Genomic DNA, 18436 nt, shown 5'->3' on the forward strand with positions numbered 1-18436 from the left:
CCTTATTTAAATTATTGCACAATTATTTATTTAAATACTTTTTGGACGCATATAAAACCCCTACAGATCCTTCAAAATAAAGCAGTGAGAATACTTGGAAATTTTTCACATCGTCCATCAAAACTTAGAGATGCATCGGAAACTGAAACATTATTTCTTTTCTTGAATTTATTAGATCTGAAACATATAAGAGAACTTAATATATCAATATGGCATTTTAAAATACAAGATCCTAGTAGTTATTTTTATGAAAAATCTCTGTTGATTCTGCCCCCTCCTTCGGCTCTTAGGTGTTCTGGAACATATCGAATTCCCTTTGTTAATTGTGAAAGATCTAGATTTTCAATTAGATACCAAATACCATTTATTTCAAATAAATATAGGCTGAAAGATAGAATTCAAATTGAGTCATTTCGGCAAATATCAGTTCTAAGGAAGAGAATATTAAAATTATGTATTGACCTGTGATGGTGGAATAGAAATTTTATTATTATTATTATTATTTTTTTTGTTTATATTTGTTACCCATGTTGGGATAGCCTTCCATGCCCCACTTGTCCAGCGTTTGTTTTCTTTATGTTTGTTATGTTTTTTGTTTTTTTCTTTAACCAGGTTTTTTTCTTTCTCTCTTTTGTTATGATGAGGAAATGTTTGTTTGTTTTTTTTTTTTTTTTTTTTTTTTTTTTTATTATTATTATTATGAATACCCAATTTTACGAGCTTTGCTCTCTGTTGGGGGTATATGTTTTTTTGTTATGTTGATTTATTCAGAACTAAAATTTAATAAAGTACTCTAACACCGAAATCTAAGAAAAAAGGATGCATGAAAAGGATCTAGAATCATAGAAACCTGTAAATCTTTTTATTATTGTTTCTTATTATTTTAGGGCCTGGTTTGGTGTTTGTCGTCTACCCTGAAGCTATTGCCACAATGAGTGGCTCTTCATTCTGGTCAATCATATTCTTCTTCCTCCTAATAACACTTGGTAAGTCCTGTTTCAAAATACTTTATGTCAATCGATAAGAAACCGCATCAATGAGTCACGCATTAATCGTATTGCAGATATGAATGCACACTTTATTCAGGGGTTTTACAAGCCCCTGAATAAAGTGTGTATTCATATCTGCAATACGATTAATGCGTGACTTGTAAAACCCTACTGGCACCAGTCTGCAGGATCCAGAATGAAGCCTCAAATGTGAGTTGCAGGACAGATCGGGTACTTTTACAACGTCTAAGTGAGAAATTCGATGTGGTATCAATAGCTGTTTTCTACAAGTGCTTCCACAGGTCTTCCTCTAATGAGTTATCGTTGTTTTACTGCCGTTTGAAAAATCAATTCGATAAACTCGCAAAAATACGGTTTGGTCGAATTACGTGCAAGAAGAGCCACCCCCACACTGAAGAAATGCTTCGTAAGATTCATTTGGAATGGTCTCTCGAGGGAGGTAGTTCCTGACAAACTTATCTGTTGATTCCTTCAAAAGGAAGTTCAACAAAAACACAATTTTGGGGCGAAAACTTAGATGAATGGTTGACAAGTGACCTATCACTCCTCAAGTCTTCTTCCTACTCCTTTTTCTTTTTAACGAAACCCGGGAAATAATAAAGAACCTGAATTGCAGCTACAGTTTGGAATAAGGATTAAGTTTGAAATAAATTACAGTAAATTAAATTGCGCAAAGGAGGATGCTATGTGAAATGAAATCAATTTTGGCGCGATCCGCGGTGATAGATTGTGAGCGTTTATGAAATGTTATTTTTGGATAAAAGATTACCAAGGAGAACACTTTCCGTAAATAGAGATTTTATCTTGTAATAGTTTTACTCAAGCTATGGTAGGGTAGTGGTTTAGGGTAACCCCCTTCCATTTCCTTAGCGCATAGTACCAAGTTAATATGTATATGTTATCATTATTTATTGATAAATGGCTGCCGTGACTTCTGAAAAGTTGTACAAGACAGGGTGCAAGGTTTGCAAAGAGAGCCTCAGTCTTGCAACCAGAGGAACAGTTATTTGCAACACATCTGCTGGGGGTTGTGGTCGTCTCTGGCGTAACCACTGTGAAATTTAGAGCATTGAGAAAGACAATCTTATAATATATCAGGGCTCTGACTGCTGCGAGACCTTTTCTAATAAACCTGCTTCCCAGCAGATCCTGCCTCCTTCAGAAACTCTTGTTTATTCACCAGTTTTAAGTTTTTTCCGCCACTGTCTACAGTCAGGAATTTCGTCCGCCTCCAGTATATCTTCGTGTACAAACTTCTATTCTAATGATCATCTTGATCAAGCTAGAAGCCTCTTAACATCTCTAGTGAACCCCACGCATAAACTCCTTGCACGTCGCGGCCCCTCTGCTAAGCAAAGACTGTCACAGGATATTTTAGACATCCTTATTTCTGAGGATGCAACCCCTCGCTTGCCAAATCTGAAATTCGTTATGACTGCAAGTGATGGGATACCTGCGATTGATACGGATCAAAATGCTCACTTTAGCCGTGCCATTCAAACCTGGGACCGGGATCTTTTTAGCATTATCGATAAACTTGATTACGTCACAAGTAAGGTAGCGGAAACTCCTGCTTTGGTGAAAGAGTGTTGTGACGGAGCACAGAGCGAGGTTTTGAGCTGTATAAATAAAGAAAAACTCAATGATAAATCCTGGCCTCCGCTGAATAACGAGTCAGAAACAGTGGGTCTTGTAGTAGATTCACCACCACAAGATTGTGATGATCCCTTAAAGCGTGAAGCTTTTCTGAAATCGTTGGATGGAGCTGATGGTATAGTGTGGAGTTCACTTTCTAAGGAATCAGGATCCCAGCAACAGAAATGGGTCATTCATACGAAAAGACAAAACGCCGAAAACTTGAAAGCCTGTTTGAATGAAAAGGTCAGTAAAACTGAGGTTCGCAAATCGAGAATTGTCGGTATATTATCACGAGTGGACTTTCCGATAGATCCAGAGAATGTTAGTGCTTCTAACCAAGGTATCGAAGAGATACAGCGCATTGGTGTTTCGAAATCATATCGTGTATACTTCCATTCGGCGACGGCTAAGTCTCATTATTTGCGTCATGGGATTCACATTGGCTACGAACATTTCCGGCTTACTGATTATAGGTTTTTACCACGAATGTGCTACAAATGCGGGTTGCTAGAGCATATATCGTCAGGCTGCTCTAGCGTGGAACGTTGTCTCAAGTGCCTTTGTAGTGGACACTCTCATTCTAGGAACAACCCTTGCCAGAATGAACCTTGTTGCTTCCATTATGGATCTCATGAGCATACTGGATTTAGCTTTCGCTGCAAACAGTTAACCGAAAAAGTTGCAAAGAATAAAAAATGATTAGTGCAAAGATTATATCTCTGAATCTGAATGGTTTTGGTGATAAACAACATGTATTGCAGTCTATGCTGCGCGATCTGGATATTTTGTGTCTGCAAGAGCATCACCTTCTGGACCACTCTACTAGTCTTCTTTCGAGCCTGTCGCAGCAGTTTAAGTGTTTTATATCTCCAGCTACACCTACAGGTGGACGCCCATCAGGAGGCGTTTGCATTTTTATTCGAGAGAATATTCCAGTTTCAGTGTTAGCCGTTAATCGTTATTTTGTTGCTGTTCGAATCCCAGGGATTATTGTTTTTTCGTGCTATTTACCAACAAATTATCATACTATTGATTCGGATTTTGATTTCAATTTTGCATGTTGAGAATTATCGCGATTTGTGGCGAAAGTTCCATCAGATTTCCAGTGGCTTATTTGCGGGGATTTTAACTGCAACATTGCTATCTCTGATGTCCGCTCTTCCGCTCTTTTATCTTTGTTTTCGGTTTTTACTATAGTTTCAAAAGATGCGGATTTTACGCATGTCCATAATTCTGGTTCTTGCTCTAATCTAGACCATGTGCTGGTTTCAAATGCAGCGTTATTACCACAGCCTGTTCATGTTGGGTTGGATATGCCTACTAGTGACAATTTTTACCTTTCTTTTCATTTAAATATTCAAATTCCATCTTTTAAAATTATTCATCGTTCTAGTCAAATTGTAAATAAAATGATCTGGGACCGGGAAAAAATGTGCAAATATCATGAAGAATCAGATGCACTTTTAGCTAAAATAATTGTAAATTATTCTAAGGATGTTGATCAAATTGATATTGATCTATTATACCTTGAAATTGTTCATAATTTAAAAGTCGGGGCTAATAAAACATTTAGGACTGATTCTTTCCGTCGTGGATCTCATGTTTTAGGTTGGAACCTTAACCTGATTTTAAAGCAAAGCCAAAAGAATGCATCTCAAGCTTGTTACCTTTGGAATTGCGCGGGAAAACCGCCATCCGGACTATTTTATGATGGTATGAAATTAACTAAACTCGTTTCTCTGGCCGAGTTGCGTTTGCATAATGAAATGATTAATGATGAAATTTGTTCAAGGATTACTAGTGATAGGAATGCGCTTTGGAGTTTTGTTAATTCTCGAAATCGTAATAACAACTGTTCACCAGATTATAATAGTTCTCTGAAACTAGATGATTGGATAACTCATTATAATCAAGTTTTTTCATCCGGCGATGCGGCAATTGAATCACGGCTTGACTCTTTATTATCGGAAGAAATTTCAAAGCCCCGCCCAAATAGTAAAATTTCTGTTTCTGTTTATGATGTAACGGTAGCAATTAAAGCTCTAAAAAGTAAGCATTCTTTTGATCATGATGGTATACATTCAAACCATATAAAATGGGCATCCCCCAAAGCAATCCTTCTCCTCGCTACTCTTTTTACTACTATTCTTTCTTCTGGAGTTCTTCCAACTAGCTTTTATCGTGCTACCACTTCACCCCTTTCAAAAAAAGGAGGGAATACGAATCGATGTTCTGATCACAGGCCGATTACTGTTTCGTGTCAGATTAGCAAAGTTTTTTAGTTAGTTTTATTAAAGTATTTGGAGTCTTGTAAACAAGGCCTGAATTAAATTGGGTTCCGCAAGGGTCTAAGCATGGATGTTGCTCATACCCTGCTTTCAAGAATAATATCCTTTTGTAAGCAACGGGATAGAGTTTACACACTTGCGTTAGATTTTGCGGCGGCGTATGATTCAATTATTCATTCTTGGTCTATGACTGCGCTTCTGGAGAATAATGTCCCACTACAAGTAGTTTTGGTTTTAAAAAAGTGGTATGGCTCCTCTCGTATTCGTATTAAGTGGAAGAATCAGTTTAGTGATTATAATGTTAAGTTATGAAGGGGGCTGAGGCAAGGAAGCATTATTTCTCCTTCGATTTTCAATATTACTGTTTCGGGGCTATTTGATCAAATTCAGTTGACTTTTATTTATGGTAAAGGTTATGTTCTGTCGTGGATTACTTATGCAGATGATTTACTCCTTTTGAGTCGATCGCTTCAGTCACTTCAACAAAATGTAGATTTTTTAGCAAAGGTTTTTAGTGAGCATAGACTTCGTTTTCGCCCTGAAAAGTGTCAGTTTTTAATTCTTGGTCCTAAGGCTAATGACCTCGTTAATTCAGAAATTTCTGTCCGTATTTATGATAGTATTTTAAAACCTTTGGAATCTTTTTTATATCTTGGTGTGCCTTATGGACCAACTTTAGCTCTATGCCGTGCTTCTATTTCTAAAGCAGTTAAAAGTAGAAAAGCGTCTAGTTTCGGGGCAGTAATTTGTCTTCGCGATCTTCTTTCTTGGAAATCACTGGCTCGGGTATATAATACAGTCGCTTTTCCTCAAATTTTAGTTTTTTAATAGCTTATACCGTTTTTTAGAATTATTAATATTTAGCATGTAAAAACCACAATTTTTAATTTTGCTAAGTTCCTTTGCCGCTTTTCTAAATCTGAATCAAATACTTTTTTAATGAATGCATATAAAATAAAAAACCCTGTTGATGTTTTGGAGAAAAAGCAAAAGAATTTTTTATCCAAATTAAATGTTTTTTCTCAGAATTTATATAGAGCTGTGCACGAAGCTTAATTTATTTTATTTTATTTAATTTTTGAATGAAGTGTTAATTTGTGAAGTGTTAATTTATTATCTATTTAATGAAGTGTTAATTTGTTTGGTAATTTTGATTGAAAGCCTTTTCGTATTTGTTGTTATATAATTTAAAATAATTTTATGGCCTGTTGATTAGCGGTTTTTATTTTTTTTTTTTTTTTTTTTTACTCTTCGTATTCGGAGGAAATAAAATTTTTGAATTGAATTGAATTTGTCATGGAATTCGTCATAGGCATGAAAATGCTATGACGAATTTTCATGCCTATGACAGGCATGAAAATAATCATAAGCATGGGTCATAGACAACCTGTCGCCAAGTGGAGTTATAAGAAGTTTAGTTTCTGCGCCACCTCTGACGGGCACATAGGAATCGATGGTTACTGTAGTCTATAAAATACAGAGAGTGGAATGTACCAAAGAGGGAAGTGCCTCCAGTGCATTATTTTTTTCCCTCGGCTACTTCGTGTTGTAGAGGTGGCCATAGAAACTTGAAAGGGGTCTTATTTTATTGGAAACTGCAAGTTCTAGTGCCCTTTATAGGGGTCAAAAGTGGTTCAGAGGAAACCGATCCTTCTCGTGTATCTTTTTCTGCCTCCAGCAGCCCTAGAGCCATTAATCGTATCGGATAAGAGAATTCATTTAGCCGTTTTTCTAAAAGGTCTACGTTTCCTGGGGTTAAAAAAACCTATGCAGCACCAGGAGAAAGCAGGGGTGTAGATGGGAGGGCAAGGGGGACGGCTTTCCCTAAGCACAGCTTCTGAGGGGGCGCCAAACTGAATTTTTTTGCTTGTTTTTTTTGTCAATACTATGATCTTCTAAAGTGCTGCCGGTGGGGCCACAAAAACCGACATTGTCCCCGGGTCTTGAAAACCCCAACTACGCCTCTGGGAGAAAAGGTCCTATCTTACGTAATTGACAACAATTTACAGATAATGTTTTATAATAGAAAAGGAATGCTATGCTTGATCTTGGATATCCGAATGGCTTGAAACTCTAAGGGATCGTTCCTTGGGCCAAGGGGGCTATATATTCTTGTTGGAAGAGGGAGGGTGTTAGGGAGCTCAAAATTTGTCAAACATCTTTTTTCCTCCGAACGGCTAGAAAATTAGCTTCGTAAATTCTTGGGCCAAGGGAACCATAAGCACAAAAAAATTAGGTCAGGAGTACGGGCTCTCAGAAATTGGCCTCGAAAATGGGGCTAAATTTTTTTTTTGTATCCTCTTGAAACTTACATCAATCATTTATAAAGTACCATTGAAAATTCGAAAATTCTCAAACTTGAGGAATTCAATCTTTTATACTTGTATATAATTTTAGGACTATTTTAAACAGTCAGTTTAGTTTCATTAATCTGAAACGCAGGAAATTTTCATTAATACTTTCTTCCTTTTAAATATATTCCTTTGTATGTAAAAGCACTTGGTGAATCATTTGCTGATTCACCAATTCAAAATATTACTTCAACAAACTAAACAGAAAATGACAAAAATTACAAATTCAAAAATGACAAATGTTCGTATACAGAGTTTCATTAATTAACTAAAATCACAAGGAAAAGTTTTGACAAAAGAGTCGTTTTAGAACAACAAAATCAAATTAAGTGTCATTATTTCAATTATTTTTATAAATATTTTTTCTCTTCTTCTAATCTCTTGAGGTTTTGACAAACAGAAACCCCACTGCTCAAAATACACATCAGTTTCAGTAAAGCCTAAATGAAATTGTGCCTCACTCTTATTTGTGATAGGTCCGATTTGTACAACGATGATAGCATAGGGATTTGATTTTTTGTTCGTGTTGGCTTTGTGACAAATAAAAATACACTGTTCAGAATAAAAACCGTTATCAATAAAGTACGAATGACAAGTTTAACCAAGAAAGAGCTTATGAATGATGGTAATCTCACTATTATTTGTGTTAAATCCTGTTTGATTCAAGTTTGAATTGATTATTAATTTTGATATTTGTTCGTTTTAGATTTCATTTATTCCTACATGGTAATCGCTGTTCGTTTTAAGTTTTTTGACGTATTTTGTGTCTTTATTTGTATTCGTTTAGGATGTTAATATCACTTTGAACTGTTTGAAAAGAAAAACAATAAAGAAAGACAGTGTTAAGCTAGTAATTTTTCTTTATATAAAAGAGAGCCGAAACCGTTTAACTGGGGGCTAGAAGCCCCCTACTTTAGACCCAGCCCTCCATCATCTGGAAACTTTGACTACGCTTATGGTGTCAATCAACGAGCGAAATAAAGGCATTATTTTTAGTCAACTTGTGCCTTTAGTTACGGTTTTTCACATACATTTAAGCCAATTAAGTGCACTTTAAATTTCGTAAAATTGTTTACTGTATATTTTTTAGGTCTTGATAGCACATTTGGAGGTCTAGAGGCCATGATTACCGGACTGTGTGATGAATATCCACGACTCCTTGGAAAAAATCGGGAGATTTTTGTTGCAGTTTTACTAATGGTGATATTCCTGGGAGCTCTACCTACTACAACATATGTGAGTCAAAATATTAGGTTGCAAACGCTTCTATGAAGACACGAAATAAGCATTTCACAATTTTTTTGGAGGAGGGGCATGAGCTAAGGATGTTTCATAAGGGGACAGACTGCTGAAAAATTATTAAATCTATAAACTCGAAATTTTCTGCATATAATACTGGAGCCATGAGAATGGAAATTAATCTATAAAAACTGAAACAAAAATAATAAAAGAAACAGAAAGTGGAAGAGTGACATGAAGTACAAAAGGTATTTCCATAAATTACATAGCATAAATAATTTTTATTTATTTAAACTATTTCAAAAATGACATTTGCAAAAAATATTTTTATGTTATCAAACAGTTCGTGGTAACGAACTTTACAGTTCTTACTAAGGAGCGACCCGGCTCAATGGTAACCGAAACTCTAAAAAACTAAAGTTTAATACCGATAGATATATCAAAAGAATCAAATTTTTATGCTGATTTCAAGTATATAGGTTTCATCAAATTTAGCCTTACCTATCAAAAGTTACGCGCCTGAAAAAATTTGTCTCATTTTAGAAAAAAGGGTGAAAGAATCCCTAAAAATTATATAACTCTAATGACAATAACACTATCATATTCAGCGTATCAGAGAACCCTACTGTAGTGGTTTCAAGCACCTATTTATTAAAATTTGGAATTTTGCATTTTTTGCCAGAAGAAAGATCACGGATGCGTGTTTATTTGTTTTTTTTTTGTTTTTTGTTTCCAGGGGTGATCGTATCATGGGAGGGCTCATTGGAACGGAAATTAAAAGTTCTAGTGCCTTTTTTAAGTGACCAAAAAATGGAGGGCAACTAGGCCCCCTCCCACGCTCATTTTTTTCTCGAAGTCACCCGATCAATAATTTGAGATAGCCATTTTGTTCAGCATGGTCGAAAATTTCTGTTCGTTTTAAGTTTTAACGTCGCTCCTTACTTTCAGTTAAAAAAACTTGTTTTTTTAATTTAATTCTTGACCGTTTTTAAATTAATGCAGATTTTGATTTTGGTTCACCGTGCATGAATAATTAAAAAAGAATTTGCATATTAATTTTACTTTTATTTGGTTAAATGGCTTCCTCGAAAGTAGTTTAATTTTATTTACGAACGTTTTTATTATTAATAAATATACGTAACTTAAGAATTAACTTAGGTAACAAACTTCTATATTCATATATTTTTAATACGTATATTATGGGGTTCTCCCCCTAGTCAATACCTCGCTCTTTAAGCTAAAGTTCGAATTCTGTTCCAATTCTTTATAAAATAACCCCTTAATCAAAAAGGACTTTAATTGGAATAAAACCTCTTATGAAAGTACTAAAAATCTTTGGCGTAAAGAGCGAGGTATTGACTAGGAGGCGAACTCAGATCATATACGTAATAATTTCTGTTCGTTTTAAGTTTTGATGTTGCTCCTAACTTCTTTTTTTTTATTTAATTTCTGATCGTTTTTTAGAATAATGCTGGGAAATCCGGCATCCCCTTCATAGCAATGTCCCTTCCCCCATGAAAACTTCCTCCATGGAAATATCCTCCCACGTAACCCCCGACTCTCCCCCCCCCCCTATCAGAAAATATCCCTCCTTAAAACGTCTCTATACTTCCAAATAACCAATACTATATGCAAACATTGGGTAAAGTTCATAACTTTCAGCCTTTCCCTCAGGGACTGTGGGGATTAAGTCATCATAAAAGACATAGTTGTTATATTTTCGACCATGCTGAACAAAATGACTATCTCAAAATTTTGATCAGGTGACTTTGGAAAAAAATGAGCATGGGAGGGGGCCTAGTTGCCCTCCATTTTTTTGGTCGCTTAAAAAGTGCACTAGAACTTATAATTTCCGTTCGAATGAGCCCTCCTGTGATATTCTAGGACCACTGAGTCGATATGATCACCACTGGAGAAAAAAAAAACACGCATCCGTGATCTTTCTTCTGGCAAAAAAAAAAAAATTCTGCATTTTTGCAGAAAGGAGCTTGAAACCTCTACAGTAGGGTTCTCTGATACGCTAAATCTGATGGTGTGATTTTCATTAAGGTTCTATATCTTTTAGGGGGCGTATCCCCCTTTTTTCGAAAATCAGGCAAATTTTCTTAGGCGCGTAACTTTTTAAGGGTAGAACTAAACTTAATGAAACTTATATATTTGAAAACAGCATAAAAATCTGATTCTTTTGATGTATCTATTGGTTTCAAAATTCCGTTTTTTAGAGTTTCGGTTACTATTGAGCCGGGTCTCTTCTGACTTTTTCAAACAGTTCGTTACCACGAACTGTTTGAAAGGCCGCTTAATTAGAATAGATAGCTCTTTTTAAAGTACTAAAAAAAAATTTAGCGTAAAGAGCGAGGTATTGACTAGGGGGGAAAACCCCTTCATATATGTGATAATTTCTGTTCGTTTTAAGTTTTATTGTTGCTCCTTACTTTCAGCTGGAAAAAGTAGTTTTTATTATTTAATTTCTGATCGTATTTTAAATAATGCTGGGAAATTCGGCGCCCCCTTCCTAGAAATTTTCCCTCATAAAAACATCCTCTCTGGAAAGATTCTACCGCGTTATCCCCCCCCCCCCCCGACCCCCAGTAGAAACAATCCCTCCTGAAAACGTCTGTATGCTTCCCAATAACCAATACTATATGTAAACAATGGGTAAAGTTCATAAATTACAGTCCTTCCCCGGGGACTGTGGGGGATTAAGTCATCCTCACAGACATAGTTATTAGATTTTTGACTATGCTGAACAAAATGGCTATCTCAAAATTTTGATCGGGTGACTGAGAAAAAAAAGAGCGTAAGAGGGGGCCTAGTTGTCCTCCAATTTTTTTTTTAACTTAAAAAGGGCACGAGAACTTTTAATTTCCATTCCAATGAGCCCTCTCGCGATATTCTAGACCACTTGATCGATACGACCACCCCTGAAAAAAAAACAACAAAAAAACACGCATCCATGATCTTTCTTCTAGCAAAAAATACAAAATTCCACATTTTTGCAGATAGAATCTTGAAACTTATACAGTAGGGTTTTCTGATGCGCTGAATCTGATGGTGTGATTTTCACTAAGATCCTATCACTTTAAGGGGTGTTCTCCCCTTTTTTCGAAAATAAGGCAATTTTTTTCAGGCTCGTAACTTTTGACAGGTAAGAAACTTATATATTTGAAATCAGCATAAAAATCCGATTCTTTTGATGAATCCGTTTTTTAGAGTTTTGGTTACTATTGAGCCGGGTCGCTCCTTACTTACAGTTCGTTACCACGAACTGTTTGAAAAAATGCTGTATGATGAATCCGAATTTGATGAGCGATGTGTTCGACATGTAAAAGGGGAGGACATAATGTTATTAGCATAGGGAAAATGTTGACAAGATGTGCGAAGGACCGGAAAATCTTGCCGAGATTTGTGATTTACGATCCTCAAGAGGTTCCAGCTCCCTTAGAATTTACCGGAGTGTATGTAGTATCAAAAATTCAAGAAATGTGCAAGAAAGGTGATAAGACCCTGGATAAGTTGAACCAAGGGCCTGTATTTGGCATTCATAGGGGGTCTAGCAAAGAACCCGGAGTGGTAAAAAATCCGACTAAGTCATTATCAACAGCAGAAGCAAGAAAAAACATAATTGACTCCGGTATGGGGTGCCATTCAAGATAAGAATGAGATCGATGTCAGACGAAATAGATCTGATTTTACGGTACTCGTAAACGATAAGCCCTTAGCTGAAAAGATAGCAAGATCATTCAAGGCATCCGCTCAAGAAGCAGCTGTGAGTATTAAGTCAAAACAATATGTTGGAATTATCAAGCCCATCCCACTTGAATTTCGGAATGATCTGTGCTCTTTCATTCATAAGTGTAGCAAGGCAGAAAAATGTGGCGACTCACGGACTTTAAAGGTATTGCTCCACGATAAAGCGAACTTGGATTATGCAATCGCAAACCCATCAAAAATAGGATGCGAACTAAGCAAAGTTGATCCTTTTCTGTTCCTTCCCAGGGATGTCACAGGTGTCACAAAACTGATGGCCACCTGGCCAAAGACTGTCAGAACGCAATGATTTGTTGTCACTGTGCTCAGCCGGGGCATATGATCCCGCGCGATTCTCCGTGCGAAAGCAACATTATCTGTTTGTCTTGCAAATCGAATAGGCGTAACTTCTATTCACTTCGCAGCCCGGAAAATAAGCAATTGTTGTCTGAGAAAACCCACAACAGTGTAGCTGACTGCAAGAAATGGACAGCCATAGGAGTATTTCAATTGTATCCTGGAACATAAACGGCGGGATTTGTGAGAAGCTTCCTCTTCTAGAGTCGCTGGTAGAGCAATTCGGTATCGTATGCCTTCAAGAATATTTTCTTTCCTGTGACTGGTTGCCCCTTATAGACCTACCTAACGCTCTTGTCACAGTGTCTTCAGCAGAACTGAGGTCGCCCCAGCGGAGGCCTCGTAGTGCTAAGCAAGTATCAACTCCAAACCCTAGAAGTTAGTGAACGCTTTGTCACCGTAACTTTTAATGATCTTGCTGTCATAAATGTGTACTTACCTACTAACTAAGGTGACCAATCCTCCGAGGTCCCTTTCACCTCCGCTTGTCAGAGGCTAGAGAAATTTGCTAAGAAAACCCTCCGTTCTTTTCGTAGATGTGTTATCACAGGTGATTTTAATTGTGATCTAACCTGTTCTGAAACTATTATAAATATGCTGCCTCTCTCATTCTCATGACTTAGAAAGAACAAGGACTTCACATACATATCACAGGATAGCACTACGTCACATCTGGACCATGTACTGTATTCAGGCAGCCCAGTCCAATGTGTGACAGTAATGGACGATCAGGCTACCAGCGACCATCTCCCTATATGTGTCTTGATACTCGTTGTGGGGACTAAAGCCGATGACTCTCAACCTAAGTGGTTCTTGAAGAAGATGTGGAGTAGCTTATGCGTGCCAGAATTTCGCGAGTCTTGCGACCGTATCCTAGTGAAGCTGAAGGTTCCATACCATCCGTTACAGCTAAGTATCAACCTAAGTGAAAATGAGTTAAGGTTACAACTAAACCTGTACTGTGAGCAAATAATATGTGCACTGAAATATGCTGATAAGGCCGCGATTCCATTGAGGCGGATACGTTGCAAGAGTGAGAAATACAGGTGGTCTAGTAGCCCAGTTCTAGTGTTGGCCTGTGCTACGGCGAAGTGGTGGTTGCGGCTCTGGGACGAGTGCGAAAGGCCAAGGACCGGGGTTGTAAATACGGTCCGGATTTATTCTAAGAGAATATTTAGGAATGCTCTGCAAGAGCATCTAGCGGCGGTCATGTCGATTACTGCCGAGAAGATTGTAAATGACCCTAATTACCTTTGGAAGTATTGTCCTCTTTCTAAGAAGCAGAACCATGAGGGCCCCAATAGCATCCCGGAGTCTGAGTGGGTTGCCCATTTCAGAAGTTAGTTTGTAAAACCCAACAGGAGTGTAGAAATTTCTTTCGATAATGAGATAGATTCGTTGCTTGATTCTATTCCAAAACCAAATTATATTGTGATAACACCGTCTGCTATTAAGGAGGCTGTGTTGAAGCTTAGAAAGAAGGACTCCTCGGCGGGCGCCGACAGAATTTGTACTGAGTATTTTATTGCCACAAGCGACCTCCTCTGTAACCACCTTGCATTACTTTTTCCAATGGTGTTTAACGTTGGTGTCGTTCCAGACAGTTTATGTATTGGAGTGACTAGCCCAATTATGAAAAAGCATAAACCAAAATCATCATGTTCATCATATAGGCCAGTGACTGTGCCAAGCGTTTTCGCAAAGTTATTTGAGCTTCTGATTGTTGACCACTTAAAAGAAAAGTATATTATGCCACCATTCCAGTTCGGGTTCCAGTTGGGTTTAGGTTGCTTCCATGCCCTTACAAGTCTCTGTAATATACCCAGAAGCATCTGGGAGCACTCTGGTTCTCTGAGCATACGATGTTATGAATGCTTTTGGTTCCCTTATCTACTCGCAGGCCATGTTGGAGTTGTATAGCCGTGGTGTTATTCTTGATGTAATTTTCCCAATATATTATATGTATAGGCATCTAAAAATTGGTTTGAAGCTGGGAAATGTACTTTTGGAAAGTGAGCTCCCTGTATTTGTCGGAATAAAGTAAGGAGCCATCACATCACCGATCATCTACAACTACGCGTCTCTTTCTGTACAGATTGGCCTACCTATTAGTTACGTTTCAATACACCAGTGCTTTGTTATAAGGACGATCTGTTAAATCCGTGCCGATCAATAGCTAGTCTTCAAAGAAGTTTGATAACCTATCTGATAGATATCTACAAATAGGACTAAGCATGAATGCTGCGAAGTCCGCTGTCCTTTTCTTTAATTTACACGGTAGTTATGTTCCTGATAGTGTCTGTCTAGGTGATAGTGAGGTGGCACTCACCACTGTACTAACATATTTAGGTCTCCCGATTGGTCTTCGATTAAAAATACACGAAAACTTTTGCTTCGGAATGTTGAACGCAAACTTAGAATTGCTTATGTTAGTGTTGTTACATCGCAGCTCAATCTGAAACGGAAAGCCCTTTCGCGAATCTATAAAAGTGTGGCTCTCCCTTATATTCTATGTTTGACCCCATTTTGGGACATTTTTACTGAATCTGATACGCGAGTGTTGCGAAAGTGCTATTTTAAGTACGCCAAGTTTTGCTTCAGGCCCCTCGTTGGTTCAAGAATAGGTACATCGTTAACCGTTTTGGTGTGCTGGAACCGGTTCAGGCCGGGGACGAACAGTTTCAGAAACTGAGTAACCAGTCCTCTTCTCACCGGTGGAAGGGCGCACTATTTTAGATTTGGTATTTTTAGTAATTTGTGTATATCTTTATGACATATTTGTTTTGTTTTCCTTTCTTTTATTGTACTCCATCGTTTTCTTTTTTTTGTTTATAGATGGGTAATAAAGAACATTCATTCATTCATAAGTTAGAAACTTGTAATATTCTGCCGATAATTCTAAAGGCCAAGGGCTTTACGTATGGGGGGGGGGGGGAGAAGGCGCCACTGTTTTAATGGCTAATTTTTTATTAGGAAAAAGGCCTAATTGACATAAATGACGTAGAATGTATATAAGAAGATCGGTCTTAGTCAGTAAAACAAAGAAAAAAAGATGAAGTGATTTTAATAACAATATCAGCCTAACCTATTAAAAATATCTGATAATTCAATGTACTGTGTGCAGTACTGGTGGTGTGGATCAACCAAAACTCTTTGGCCTAGAACCAATTGTGAAGGTGAAGAAGCTGACAGAGAAGGCTATTGAAGAATTAACAGCTGGTATCTGGTATTGCAGCTCCTGTTCAAAAGCAGAAAAATCTGTTTTCATGCTAGATCTTCTCATAGTTTCATTTCGTTTCAGAGTTCAGTGAGGTAACATCAAAATTGAATTGGATATTATTCCTGTCTGGATTTATTTTGGTGAGGTCATAATTTATTCCAAATTAGTTGATGACCTGAGTTAAGAGGATTATAAAATGGAATCTACTGTGTTTTTAGTTTGACCTATATTTCGATATTTATTAACTCAGTATTTTTTCCTGAACTAATATTGAGACTTTTTAATTTGTGGTGAGTGCGATAGCCATGAAAAGCTCCGACGAAATGCCTGAACTTGTATATTCTCCTGTTCTGAATTTTATTCAAAGCAATTTGCTAAGCGGAATTGAGGAGGATATTATTAAAAGACATGGTATGGAGTTTTTTGACGTGAATATAGTCAAAGAAGCTAAAAGTTTACTGTGGCAAATAAGTGCACCTGAATCGGATTGCCCAGTACGTAAGGGGAACAATGCACTTTCTAATCATTTTAGTGACATTATTTCTCTGTTAAGATCTCTTGACAGTAGTGACACTTTTGCACCTACGTTTGTGATAAAGCGACCTACAGAGGTGCCATGTCTCCCTGCAAATGCTTATACTTCTTTACTCTCTAAGTTTAATGAGCTACAACAATTGGTTGTTGAAATGTCAGGGAAACTTGACAATTATCAGTTGAATTTTCCTCAACTTCCGAAACCTACCCCAGCAATTGACACTCATACGACAGTTATTGTCTCTAAAGTGCCTTCAGATCTGTCTGATCCGATTAAACGCAAATCTGTTCTCAATCAAATAGCTGGGCATGAATTAGTTTTTAGTGTAAAACCTGTTAATGACAGCTCGTATGTCAATATCGATAAATTTGCAACTGAAGATTTTTGTACATCCGTTTAGGACTTTATTACCGGAGCCACAGTTAAAGTACGATTCAAGCAATTTTTTGGGATTCTCAGAGGTTTCCCAGTTGATTTTAACCTTGTAGTTATTAATAGACTGCAAGGTATAATAAGTACAAATCGACTGGGCCTGACTATGTCAGTCAAGCTGGAATTTGAAGTCTCCTTCACTCAGTCTGCTTATTTAAAAGAAGGAATAAAAGTGGGATATGAATTTTTTCGAAGTCACGTATTTAAAGAAATACCTAAATGCTGCTTCAAATGCCGATCATACGATCACTTTCAAAGTGCTGGCACCAGCAATGTCCCGAAATGTGCCAGATGTGCTGGGCCACATATTTCTACTAAGGATAGTCCTTGTAGTGCTGCTCCCAAGTGTGCTAACTGTGGTAAAAATCATACTTCATATAGCTTGTCCTGCCCTATATCTAAGGAACTAATGTCGCGCTCCCACTTTTTGCAATGACTTTGGAGTTTTCAATAATATCCTTTAATATTAATGGTAAAAAGGATAAGGATTTCGTTATTGATGAGTTCTACTATGATTTTGATTTGGTTTGTTTACAGGAGCATCTTCTTACAGACTCTAGCATTAACGTTTTGCGTCGCAGCCTTCATCATGATGTGTTTTTACTACTGCCAGAGCTACAAGAGGCCGGCCATCCGGCGGACTAGCTTGTGTTTTTAAGCACAATCCTAATTTGGTTTCGCCGGTGATTTTTTACTCGGATGATTTTTTTTTGGCTGTTCGTATGGGCACTATAGTTTTCATTAATTCTTATATGCCTTATGATGACCGTTCCTCTAGATCGATGGCTAGATTTGCTAAAGCCTGTAACATGTTGAAGTTTCTAGTGGAAAAAATTCTTTCTATTTCTCTAGATTATATGATCATTGGTGACCTCAATACGGATATAAATAACTCATCAGTGAGATGTGATTTGTTGTTGGATTGCCTTCCATCTTATAATATTATACCCAAAACTCATCCTTATTCTTATATTCACCATTCAGGCAGTAAGAGCAATATTGATCACATTATTTGCTCACCTAGTATTATTACATCAATAGTGTTTGTACATGCTGAAGAACAAGACTTAGACCATCCTCCTATCTCACTTACTCTTACGCTGAATTTAAACCCTGCAAGTTTCTGCAAAGTACCCCAGTCTTCAAAATGGTTTGAAAAAAGTAATTGGAAGAAAGCTGATGTTCCTCTTTATGCGTTTACACTAACAAGGCTGCTGTCTGCTATACGAGTTCCCTATCATCTGCTTCAGAGCTCTATACACGGGAATTGCAAAAAGGACCTGGATTGCTATTATAATCAAATAATTAAATGTTTAAAAGATGCCGAGGCAGTTGCAGTGCCGCTGCAACGTGTTAGACGTGGTACGCAAAAGCCTATTTGGTCTTTAGATCCTAATTTAAAAACTTTGAAAAATAAAGCTAAGTTTTGGTTAAAAGTTTTGAATGAATGTGATAGACCGTCCTGTGGTATTGTTTCTGACATTAAGCGTTAAGACCCGCAGTGAATATAAAAAATATCTTAAGTCTATGCGTTATCGTGGTATGGATTTTCCAGTATCAAAGAGAGAATGGCGAAAAGTTATTAATTCTGAGTCGATTAGAAGTGATGTACCAAA

At 37.2% G+C, this 18436-nt stretch overlaps 1 protein-coding gene across 1 annotated transcript in view; it reads left to right on the forward strand.

The window, feature by feature from the left end:
- Positions 1-18436, forward strand: part of SerT (Serotonin transporter) — a 135839-nt gene that overhangs the window by 109520 nt on the left and 7883 nt on the right. The window contains exons 10-11 of the mRNA XM_089105388.1: positions 888-986; positions 8378-8523. Coding sequence (XP_088961514.1) covers positions 888-986; positions 8378-8523 — 245 coding nt within the window. The remainder of the gene's footprint in view (positions 1-887; positions 987-8377; positions 8524-18436) is intronic.

This window comes from Artemia sp. Qi Xiang Cuo, chromosome 19, assembly GCF_049724085.1.
Source record: "Artemia sp. Qi Xiang Cuo chromosome 19, ASM4972408v1, whole genome shotgun sequence".
Taxonomy (NCBI): Eukaryota; Metazoa; Arthropoda; class Branchiopoda; order Anostraca; family Artemiidae; genus Artemia; species Artemia sp. Qi Xiang Cuo.